The sequence below is a fragment of the Thamnophis sirtalis genome, unplaced genomic scaffold (genome assembly GCF_051295495.1).
Source record: "Thamnophis sirtalis isolate CommonGarterSnake01/CBP01778 unplaced genomic scaffold, rThaSir2_p1.2 scaffold_10, whole genome shotgun sequence".
NCBI lineage: Eukaryota > Metazoa > Chordata > Lepidosauria > Squamata > Natricidae > Thamnophis > Thamnophis sirtalis.
In genome coordinates this window covers 46,328,158-46,340,603 of record NW_028261390.1, presented here as the reverse complement: position 1 = coordinate 46,340,603, position 12,446 = coordinate 46,328,158, and the positions used below count along the sequence as shown (strand labels likewise).

The 12,446-nt window shown below is 39.0% G+C and overlaps 2 protein-coding genes across 4 annotated transcripts in view; one reads left to right on the top strand and one right to left on the bottom strand.

Annotated features, from left to right (window-relative positions):
• UFSP2 (UFM1 specific peptidase 2) overlaps positions 1 to 1,197 on the bottom strand; it is a 16,903-nt gene extending 15,706 nt beyond the window's left edge. Inside the window, exon 1 of one of the 3 annotated variants that reach the window (XR_015697900.1) lies at positions 931 to 1,197. Coding sequence is in view for 1 of the 3 variants with exons in the window: in XM_087724517.1 (XP_087580643.1) it covers positions 931 to 1,125 (195 nt within the window). In the remaining 2 variants the exon portion in view is untranslated. Of the gene's footprint in view, positions 1 to 280; positions 326 to 930 lie in introns of those variants that run through there. The other 2 variants (XM_087724517.1, XM_087724518.1) reach the window with 2 other exon arrangements.
• CFAP96 (cilia and flagella associated protein 96) lies at positions 1,153 to 12,446 on the top strand. The gene is made up of 8 exons (XM_087724523.1): positions 1,153 to 1,722; positions 2,537 to 2,691; positions 3,762 to 3,984; positions 5,583 to 5,720; positions 5,817 to 5,892; positions 6,592 to 6,771; positions 7,440 to 7,612; positions 12,066 to 12,446. The coding sequence occupies exons 2-8, from the start codon at positions 2,592 to 2,594 to the stop codon at positions 12,112 to 12,114; spliced, it is 939 nt and encodes a 312-aa protein (XP_087580649.1). The 5' UTR covers positions 1,153 to 1,722; positions 2,537 to 2,591; the 3' UTR covers positions 12,115 to 12,446.

Here is a 12,446-nt window from a genome sequence, read left to right as displayed (position 1 = left end):
ATATAAAAAAAGAACATCAAAATTTTAAAAGTGTAAAGACCATGACAATCTGCTTACAACTAGGTCAGGTATAAACAATTACCAAGAAATATATTCTTTACGAAAAGTTTTACTGTCCTCCCATAAGTCTCTAAATACTGAAATCTTTCCCCGAGTCCTACACAAGGCACTGGATGATTCCACATGGAGTGTAAATCCCTTAAATGAGATACAGCAGCTGCCTCAGACAGCAGCAACTGCGGTTACAACTGTGATGAAAAAATAACTTGGCGACCAATACCCGTGTTTACGACCTATAGAGCATCTGTCAGTCATGTGTTTGCCATTACAGTCAGTTCTGCATTGTCCTATGCAAAATCATAAGCAGAAACATGATTTCCCACTTAATGACCACTTGGCTTAATCATTGAGTTGTCTGTCCCAACTATAGTCCCTAAACGAAGACTATCTGTGCATCTTCGTTGGTCTCAGTTCTTAATTGTGATTAAGGTTATCCCTTTCGTTTTCTAATTTCCCAAATGGTTTATTCTTTTATCATCTTATTTTAGCCTTAACTCTTTACTATCATGTTCCTCCACATGCTAAAGTGCCCCCCCCACTCCTCCGGCGCAGCGGGCAGTCATATAAATCTAGGAAATAAAAGAAATGTATACTCGTTCGTCAAACTGCCTATCCTGACAGGCGTGCATGAGAAGCTCTTCTGTGCCCAACTGCAATTGGGACCAACCATGGTGGGGAGCGGGGGTTGAAGGCGGCCCCTGAGGCTTCCCCCAGCCGGAGCCGACCGGACAACAGATGCTTCCTGACTGAAGGAAGCGCTGGGGCTCGGGGCCTCCGTCGAGGACCTGCTGCTTTCGAGGCAGACAAGAGGAGAGATGCTGCTGCTTTAATAGCAGAGCGACCGCGGCGGGTACCATCGGCCTAACTTACCACGTCCGTCAGCAAAACGCTAGGAAGAAGCGATCCCGGCAGCGGCATGCTCCTCCCACCCCTATCGAGGCTCCTCCCCATCAGCTGACACGTCACTCTTCCGCTCTCCTCTTCCTCTCTTTGCATAACAAAGCGGGCGACGCGACGGGATCGCGCCGCTTTTCCTCCGCTGTCGTTGAAACCGCCGGACTTCATTTCCCGACTTGCTCCACTCTCCAGGCGCCGCTGCGATTCTGTGGCGTGATGACCTCATCGGAGGGGGCGGAATAAGGCGCCCCTCGAAACCATGGCAACTGTGTATCAACAAAGAGTTTTCAAGGGCGGGAGAAACTAAGCGCCGCAATCATGGAGTGTTGGGGAGAGAGAGGCGAAAGAGATGGTCTTCGCTGTTGACCCAACCTAGCCTCTCTTGCGTGGAAGAGAGAGAGAGAGAAGGAGGGGGGAAAGTGAGCGGTTGCCTTATTTATCGTAGACTCGGAGAGGAGCGTTAGAGGAGCCTTTTGCAAGGTGGCGCCCCCAAGTTCTGGCTGCAGAGCGCCCCATCTTCAGTCAGTCTGAGTCGGCCTATGGGTGACTGGGAGCCAAAAGGTTAAAGGAAAGAGCGGGCAGTCCGAAATGCTCAATTGACTCTCTGTATCCCGCGCAAGCCCTCGCTTCCAGGCGTCATCTCCGTGCTCAGCGTGTACATCTGATAGGACTGACGGATTCCAAAATTGGATTAGTGTATTAATTTCGTGAAATTGCAACGGTTTGGGGGGAAAGGTACAGCAAGCTGGTTTGCAAAAAGTAAAGGTGAGGCACGGCCCTGTACAACTTGAACGGAGTGGGATCCAAGTGGATTCCAGGCACCCTTGCTAGTTGCAAGCAAGTAATAATTTAACACATGGAGAGCTTTTGTTGTTTTGAGGTTTGCTTGATACATAACTGGAAGGCATGGCCTTGGTCTTTATTCAGACTAGTGGAAGGGATTCGATTTGGGCCATAGGAAATGCTTAGGGGCTTTCAAGAACAGTCACAGCTGTAGATTATGGTAATCAGTAGGATTCGATAGAAGCTCTCCAGTCTATTTGGTTAGGTTAAATTTAAAATTCCAAATTTTAAAGATTCTTCTGGGATTACAGACATATCATTTTGATGAGAATGTTGGATAAATATGTTCCAATGAATTTATCATCAGAAAGCTCTATTATAGTGTGATTGTAAAAAAAAGAAAAGAAAAATCTAGAATTCTGTATTGTGCTCTGAACTTGTTTGGAAAAGCACTTTTTCAGAGAAGCATATGATGAGCTGTAAAATAAATATACGGTTTAACTAGACAGGGATACTAACAACACTTGGTCAGAGCAAAAATGCTGAGAAACAGTAGAGAGACATAGAGGTTGTCATTTTGCAGATACATGTCCCTTCTATTTTATTTTGTATTTGGAATTTGAATAAGACAATAAAGTAGAAAAAGAAAATACCCAGGACTTCATATTTAATATTTTTTTCATATTGGATATTAATTTTGGCTGTCTTACTTAAACCAGTTCTTTAGGAACACTGGATTAAAATCGAAATCAGTACTTCAAAGACTGAAGCATTTTAATGTGTGAATTCCTTCTAGGGACCATAAGACTTTGAACATTTTCTAGAGTAGAAGTTATCACATAGAAGTAAATATGCCTTCTGAAATGGGAAAAACAGACATGGAGAGGATTGGCCTCTTTAGCGAAATGGAATATATTACTATTGGAGATAAATATGTCTCGACATATAATCGTAAGTACATTTTTCTATTCAGTTCAACAATACAGGAGCATGGATTGATCTCTCTATTGCAAATCCTTGCTGCATTAGACAAATTCAGCATGTTGGATGAACATAGAGTTAAAATGGAATGGTTGGGGTTGATTGATTTATGTTCACAATATACAAGGCAGCTACACTGGCACAATCTTCATTTTCTAATATGATTACAGATGTCCTACTTGATAAATAGATGACTTATTTCATTTGATTTATTCAGGGCACTACTATAATTTTGTGTTTTTACTGTGTCTCCCTAGAAAACTGGTATATTAGTCCTAAATGATTCTTATTCTTTGCTATCTTTATTATTGACCCTTAATTGCTTCAATTTTACACATTGTTCCCATTTGTTTAGATTCCTTTTACAGATTTGAGGGAAATGGGTTTTGGGTAGTTTATTATAGGGATGGATATTTTTTCTTGCCTTTTTTGCATAATTTCTTTAGGAATAGATGTTAAAGGGGTTTTGATTGAGAGTTTCAGATGGAATAACACATTCCTTGATATGCATTATTTTAGGTTTTATGCTGTCCTAAGAGGACAAACTACTGGTATGTTTTGTTTTTGCTTGGTTGTTTCTTTTGAATGTTCACTGTCAGTTGATTAGCCATACTTTAGGCAGTGAGAGTCTCACATTCCTGGAAAAGGAGCATTCTCTCTTTCATTCTATAGTAGCACTAGATTTTCCAATGTGTAACATCTATTTCTGGGTGGAAAATTAAATCTTTAAAGAAAAAGGCCAGGTTTGAACAAGCACTTTTTTGTTCAAACTTGAGCATGCTATAATCTTTTTAATGGTCATATGATGATATGTATTGAAAACTGTTTCTAGAACAAGTATTGAAAACAATTCATGTTTTCAAATTCAGATTCAAAACAGCATATGTGAAAAATGTAAAGCAAAATACAACCTTCCTTGAGTCCAAGTCAATTTCTGATGACATTATTGACATATCCATACAGTTTCTAAGCTATTTTCCCTATGGCAGAATTAAAACAAATGACTGAATCAATGCTGAAATTATTCCCTTATTTTAAAGGCCCTTTTAATGAAGCTGCAAGCAAGAATAAACAGATGCTACCAGGAGGTCTTAAAGAGAAAGGAGCCACCCAAGCAGGATATTTTGATCCTCAGTTTTCAAGAGTTTTTGAAGGTGAAAGTTATTCAAATCCCGTTCAGTTAAGGAGAAGATACCGATTGGCTGAGGCAAAAAAAAACCTGGGAGCCAGACCCTTTCTTCCCACTAATGGAGATAAATTTCCGTAAGTTCTAAAAACGCCACTACTGTAATATAAAAGCTATATGGCATTTATCTACTTACAATATATTGATATTTTAAGTTTAAATGTATTTTAAGTATTCCTTTGATATCTAAGTTGCCACAAAAGCTGGCAGGAGATTTCATTTCCTGATAAACACATATTTATCACTGGACTTTCCATAAAGTTTTTGCTTCCATGATTCTAGTTATTCTAACCTTCTTTTTCCCCTAGATTTCCTCTAGTGCCACAAATACCTTTTTCCTCTAAGATGGTTTATTTTAATTTCTGCTAATTTTCATAAACACCCCAGAAATCATTTCTAGGAAACATTCTGAATATGAATGGTAGGAGTGAGGGGCACACATTGAAAGATGTAAGGAAAACTTATGAATATGGTTTTCTTTCTAACTGGGTGCTAAACTTGGTTAAACTCCCATATTCCACAATGGGCCATTGTGACAGAGAAATGATAGCCTATGAAAGTATTGGGAAAGACTATCTATTTTGGCATAACAATGCATCAGCAGGAGAGAAAGGATTACCTACAATATATTAGACAAAGTGCTTGCTCTGAAATAGTATGAGCAAGAAAAGAAAATCAAACTGCAAAGCACAACATACGCGGCCAACAATAAGTTGGATTCTTATAGTATTTCATTTTCCCTTAGTGTGATATGAACCTACTCACTGTGATTTGCATATGATGGGCATGCTTTTTAAATAATGGCTCCCAAGGATTGCAAGGATGTCTATTGTCAAACTATAGAATAGCTTATTTCTGCAAGTATTTTGTATATTTTTTTTGCAAATAAAGTGATTGTGATGTGTCTACCATATTTTGGATGTACAATCTGAGAGGGCTTGAAAGGCGGCAGAAAAGGATCAGGGAGAACTAGATGTATGTAACTTGCCTGCCTCTTCCTGCCTTAGTATTATGAATGAATCAGGTAGAAAAATGCAGAATTACATTGGAATGCTCACCTAAGCAGAGATAGGCAATTTTTCTCTGGTTAGGGAATTATCTGTTGGTTTTCTAAATAAAGGTAAGAAAATATGATATAAAGTGCAACAGTAGCATGGTGACATAATCAAAGAGAGCAGGGCTCATTTCTCCATCATTTTTTTATTATTATTTTGGAAGTCTGGGGGGCGATTTTAGCCAAAAGAAGAATAAAACTAATAAATACTTAGTGCACCTATTTTCGCCATTTTTTTAAATGCTGCAGAGTTTTTGGTGTTCCAGAAGCTGCAAGAATGAATCTAGGGACTGCCCATGGCCTGAGGACTGTCTACACAATTTAATCTATTTACTTTAAAGCAGAGTCCAATATGTGTGTGTATGTACATGTATGTATGAATAAAGATATTCAAAAGTACACCCACCTACTTCATTTGGCCTTAATTCCAATTAAATATAAATAACATTATCCCTTTAATGTATTTTTTTAGAGATGGGGCAGTTACTCTTAGTAGAACAGGCACACTAGGATTGTAACTTGTTTATCTGAAGCAAATATATTTATTATGTTATGTTATATTATTTGCATATTTAATAGAGCATAGAGAATGCTAATCTCTGAATTCTTTCTATGTCTCAGGTGTGGCATAGGAACCTACTACGGAACAATTAGTGGCCCATGTCCCTTCTTCAGTGCTCAGTTGAAAGATAAGGTTGCATATGTACAACCAGGGAAAAATCTCTATACCAATCCAGGGAAGAAAGGAACTGGCTATGGGTAAAACATTCTAGAATTATAATATCAAATATATCTTTTTTAAAGGGAAGAGATAGTTGAATGTTGCTGCTATCACTGTTTTATTTCTGTATCTAGGTATCCAAATCTCACCATAGGTAAACCATATACACATTCAGTTGAATTGTTTGACATAGGAAGAATAAATTTTAAGGTAAAATTCAATTGGATTTCTGTTTTATTTTATCTAGGTTGATAACATATCTTATTCCTTCTAATTGGACTTTATTTGGTACCATGCTATAAAATTATACATCATTAATCTTTATTTGATAAAGAAATAAGAATACATTTTATATATTATTTCAATATATGTTCCATTAATTTATTATTTTCTCAACCTTGATAGTTATTTTTGATGCCATCAGTACATTTAATGGTTGGATAGTGGGCTTTTGCAGCTTTCCCTGTTAAGAATAATGTCATCAGTTAAAAAAAATTATAGTAATGGTCCCAGAGGTAGTATGGACTATATTATAGCAAAATATGGATTTATCCTTAATGTTTTAAAAAGCCCTTTAAGTGGTGAAGAATGGGAAAGCTATGCTGCTTTTTTACTACTTCATTGAATTTTCTTCTTGTATATATTTGCTTTGATGTTTTGATGTCCAAGGTCCTGCCTTCTATGTATTTGGTTTAGTATTTATAATGCTCATTAACACTAATTTCCTATCACATTGCATTTATAACTTCAGAAATGCAACCCCATGTACATTTTCTCAGGAATAATTACAGCTATGTAGAACTTACCCAGAAATATGTAAACATAGAATTGCAACCTTAATGTTGCCCCTAGTTTTGGTTAAGGAGTAGAAGAGCCCAATGTGACATTTTCCATTTCTAATTTGCCCAGAAAATATCTGAAGAACATCGTCATCTGATGAAAGGTGGACCATTCAAGCTAAATCTTTATCCCCGAGAATATTTCGATACAAATCCTTACCATGATGAAGGACCGATTCCTCCACCAAAAAAGCAACCTGAAAAAGTACCCATTCCACATCCTTTTAAGCCAAGTTCTCCAGCTAAAAAGGTGTGCTTGTTAATAGTTAAACTTCTCAAGAAAATTTTACTGCAGATATTTTTGTTTAGCAAAGAAAAGCAAAGAAATGTGTGATATTTATTGCAATGTAAAGGGCTATATTTATTGGGGAAAAATAAAACCCAATTAATTTTGGAAAACAGCAATCTATGTGCTCATCAAAGTTATGGAATCATCATAGCTTTTTCAGATTTAATCCAAATAGAGATCCAAGAAGTGGCCCTTCCTTTACGTGGGGCAGATCTAGAAAAACATAATTAAAAACAAAATCAGCAAAAAAAAAAAAAAAAAAGAATTTCCATAGATGTTCATCTGTGATAAACCAAAATCAAATAATCACTCTCATGCTTAAATGTGTTGAATGAATCAGGATCCTTAATTTTACATCTGGGTGTGGCTAAAGCAACGTATGTAGTCATGAATAAGGTAGAACAAACCTCAACTTGGTTTGGCCATAATATGAACAAAGGGTGAGCGAATACTTTTGGCAATATAGTGTATCTTGGAGAAAAAGTAAGATATTACTGTGTTAACTAAGGTCATCTAGTATTTAGCTAATATGTCTATCATTTTGTGATTCTCTGAATATTTGTGTTTTGTATGGATGAAGTATTCTTTTTAAAGTCTGCAGTATTTAACATTTCTTCTTGTCCTTTTAGCCAGGAGGCATGAAAGCAGGCACATTTGATCCATTTCCGACTCATTCTACAGACCCATATGGCGTTAGAATGCCTAGGGCTTCCACAACTAATAAACAAGGAAAAGTATTTCACCCTAATCCTGGAAATAAGAGCAGACCAGTAAGAAGCATTATGGCCTTAAACATTGAAAAGTAAGTATGCCAAATTGCAGTGTTTAATTTCTAGGAAAACTCTGCAGTAGATATTCTCCAACCTAGTAAGCAATTCCCTTAATTTCTATATAATGTTCTGTGAAGATTCTCTGCTATTTACTCAGTGGGGAGAGAAATGTGTTGCATTTCCCCAGATGTTTTGTAGAGTTCTTGTTCTATTTTATATAGTTGAAGCTTGAATCCTGATGAATAATGGTATATAAAGCTGTTTATTTATCATAAATGTGGGATCCTGATTTAGCTAATTCTAATAAGATCATTAAAAATCTATAACAGTGATGGCTAACCTTTTTTTTCCACGGGTGCCAAAACCATGCATGCTGCACCATGCATGCTGCACCCATAATGTAATGCCCCTCCAACGTGCCCTACCCCCTGCACATTCGCGCCATGACATGCATGCACAATCCCTCCCCCGCGCTTACCCCACGGATACATGTGCAACATCCCCCTCTTTTGACCTCCACATCCCAAAACAGCGCTTGGGGGAGGGAAAGCCTCCCATCCAACAACAGCACTGAGAGGGGGAAAGCTCCCCCTTTCCCCCTCAGTGCTGTTTTACGAAGGGCGGATTTTTCCACTCTCAGTGCTGTTTTATGAAGGGAGGCTTCTCAAAACAGCGCTGAGAGTGGGAAAATCCTCCCTTCGCAAAACAACACTGAGAGGGGGGAAAAGCCACCCTTTCCCCCCTCTCAGCACTGTTTTGAGAAAGGAAGCTTCTTAAAATAGCGCTGAGAGCGGAAAAAAGCCTCTCTTTCCTCACTCTCACCGCTGTTTTGAGAAGGCATGGGCTGCAGAAAGTGAGGAGAAAGATATGCCTGTGCATCTCCCACCTCCCATCACGTGCTCACAGAGGGGGCTCCACATTCCACCTGTGACACGTGTGCCATAGGTTTGCCATCACGGATCTATACCATGCCTGACGTATTAGACCAAATGCACTGTAACTCAACATCATATAAAAAGCCCTCCTTACTTATATACATATGTACCCACCAATTTTTGGCTTGTGCAGCTGAAGAAGAGATAAGAAATAGTAAACCAAGGAAAAGTATGACAAAAAAAAAAAGGATAGGAAAGAGATAAATCTAATCTACACCAATACATTCACTATGCTGTTCGGTTTCTTTCTATCCTTACAACCAATCCTTGTTTAATCAAATCTATTTACTACTTCATCCTTTGCCTTTATCCTTACTTTTTTCAAATGAAAAATGTTTGCCTCTAGAGGTATACAGGAAGCCATAACATTAGATTCATTCTGATGAGTTATCTGTGTTACAGACCAGATCTGCGCTTAATATCAGTTTTAATAGCTGCTTTAAATATCTCCAAGGCTTGAAGTTCAAGAAATGTGCTTGTTTGTAGTTTCTCTATGCAAACATCTGGGAGAACAGTGAACATACCCCACTTAAAAATAGCTTATCATAGAACCTGATAAACCAGTGGAAACTTTAATGAAGTGGATGTAACATGAGGTGTGCCTAACATATTTTTATTCAGGCAAATGAATGAGTCCTGTCAATTAATTTACTGGTTGTTTTATAAAACACAAGCACATAGACACACATACACATGCCTATCTTCTTTCTTGTTTTGTACCTTTTTGTTAGATACCAAATAAGTGTGATGCTAATCCAATATGATGGATTATATGAGCTTTGAGAGATAGAGTGGGGAAAAGGAGATTTATGTTAAACCTGCCTCATAAAATATTGCTCTATTGGACCACTGACTGAAAAACAGTCAGCTGGAAGCAAGTTGTTTTTAATCTCAACTTCATAAGATCTGAGTTAGAAAAAAATGCAGTATTATATTTATTTAAAGAAAAAATTCAAAACTTGAATTAAAATGTTATTGAAAATTAAAATGCAGAATAGTAGATTTCAGGCACTCTTGAGAAGGAACTTTTTACCTGAACAAAATAGAATATGTACAGGTGAAACTCGAAAAATTAGAATATCGTGCAAAGGTTCATTTATTTCAGTAATACAACTTAAAAGGTGAAACTAATATATGAGATAGACTCATTACATGCAAAGCAAGATAGTTCAAGACGTGATTTGTCATAATTGTGATGATTATGGCTTACAGCTCATGAAAAGCCCAAATCCACAATCTCAGAAAATTAGAATATTACATGCAATCAATAAAACAAGGATTGTACATAAAACAATATTGGACCTCTGAAAAGTGTAAGCATGCATATGCACTCAGTACTTGGTTTGGACCCCTTTTGCAGCAATTACTGCCTCAATGTGGTGTGGCATGGAAGCCTGTGGCACTGCTGAGGTGTTATGGAAGACCAGGATGCTTCAATAGCAGCCTTCAGCTCTTCTGCATTGTTCGATCTCGTCTGTCACCTTTCTCTTGGTAATGGGGATTTTCTATGGGGTTCAGGTCAGGCGAGTTTGCTGGCCAATCAAGCAAAGAAATCCCACGGTCATTGAACCAGGTTTTGGTCCTTTTGGCAGTGTGGGCAGGTGCCAAGTCCTGCTGGAAAATGAAGTCAGCATCCCCATAAAGCTCATCTGCGGAAGGAAGCATGAAGTGCTCCAAAATCTCCTGGTAGACGGCTGCATTGACCCTGGACTTAATGAAGCACAGTGGATCAACACCAGCAGACGACATGGCTCCCCAAATCAACACAGACTGTGGAAACTTCACACTGAACTTCAAGCATCTTGCAGTGTGTGCCTCTCCATTCTTCCCCCATACTCTGGGTCCTTGATTTCCAAATGAGATGCAAAAGTTGCTCTCATCAGAAAAGAGGACTTTGGACCACTGAGCAACAGGCTAGGTTTGTTTTTCTTTAGCCCAGGTAAGACGCTTCTGACGTTTGTTGTTCAGGAGCGGCTTGACAAGAGGAATATAACATTTGAAGCCCATGTCCAGGATCCGTCTGTGTGTGGTGGCTCTTGATACACTGACCCCAGCCTCAGTCCACTCCTTGTGAAAGTCCCCAACACTTTTGGATGGCCTTTTCCTGACAATCCTCTCCAGGCTGCAGTCATCCCTGCTGCTTGTGCACCTTTTTCTTCCACACTTTTCCCTTCCACATAACTTTCTATTAATATGCTTTGATACAGCACTTTGGGAACATCTAACTTCTTTTGCAATTACCTTTTGAGGCTTTCCCTCCTTATGGAGGGTGTCAATGATGGTTTTCTGCACAACTGTCAGGTCAGCAGTCTTTCCCATGATTGTGATTCCTACTGAACCAGACTGAGAGACCATTTAAAGGCTCAGGAACCCTTTGCAGGTGTTATGGCTTAATTAGCTGATTAGAGTGGGACACTTTGAGCCTAGAATAATGCACCTTTTCACAATATTCTAATTTTCTGAGACTGTGGATTTGGGGTTTTCATGAGCTGTAAGCCATAATCATCACAATTATGACAAATCACGGCTTGAACTATCTTGCTTTGCATGTAATGAGTCTATCTCATATATTAGTTTCACCTTTTAAGTTGCATTACTGGAATAAATGAACTTTTGCACAATATTCTAATTTTTTGAGTTTCACCTGTATATCAATCAATTAAGTCTTGTGACACTTTGTTGTGGATGTTGCCCCCTAAGGACAGTCCATCTAGTCCGTCCTTAATCCTGGGGGGAGAAAACTTGTCCCCCTCAGAGAAAGTTTGCAATTTGGGGGTCCTCCTGGACCCGCAGCTGACCTTGGAACATCACCTGTCGGCTGTGACCAGGGGGGCCTTTGCCCAGGTTCGCCTGGTGCACCAATTGCAGCCCTATTTGGACCGGGAGGCACTTCAGACAGTCACTCATGCCCTCGTCATCTCAAGACTGGATTACTGTAACGCGCTCTACTTGGGGCTGTCCCTGAAAAGTGTTCGGAGACTGCAGCTGGTCCAGAATGCAGCCGCGCGAGCGATACTGGGTGTGCCAAGGTACACCCACATCACACCTATCCTCCGCGAGCTGCACTGGCTCCCCATTGGTCTCCGAACACGATTCAAGGTGCTGGTTATTACCTTTAAAGCCCTACATGGCCTAGGACCTGGGTACCTACGAGACCGTCTCCTGCCACATACCTCCCTTAGACCAATAAGATCTCACAGGATGGACCTTCTCCGGGTGCCTTCAGCAGGACAATGCCGGCTGGCGATGCCGAGGAGTAGGGCCTTCTCTGTTGCCGCTCCGGCCATATGGAATGAGCTGCCCCCGGAGATCCGCGCTCTCCCCACTTTCATGGCCTTTCAAAAAGCCATTAAAACCTGGCTTTTCCGGCAGGCCTTCTGATTGGGTGTTTGTTGTCTCTCTCTTTAACTTCGTGTGTCCTATTGTTTCTAAGTCTTTTTTCTTTTTAATTTCTTTTTATTCTGTAAGCCGCCCAGAGTCCTTCGGGATTGGGTGGCATAGAAATCAAATAAACTCAACTCAACTCAACTTTGTTGTATTTACATTTCAGGTCGTTAAATGTAACTAATTACACGAATCCCCGTGTGATGTCATATTAGCTGCACAAAAGCAAAGTGAATGAATGAACTTTCTGGACTGCAAACAGTAACAGCTCAAGTAAATAAAAGTTTTGTGGCTGGGGGAAATGTGTCAGATATAGCTATCTGCCTTCATTTTATAAGAACTAATTGATAGTATAGTTATTGATGATATATATAAAATGTAATTTAAATTTTGATATGTTATTTATGTTGTGTATATTGGATAGTATTTGTTGTTTTTTGGTGAGGGTTTTTCCAGCCACACAAAGAACAAATACTATTATTTATAATTGTCCTGTCTTTTTTTTAATCGGAACATAATCATTAAACAATTGCTTTATTAAAACAAA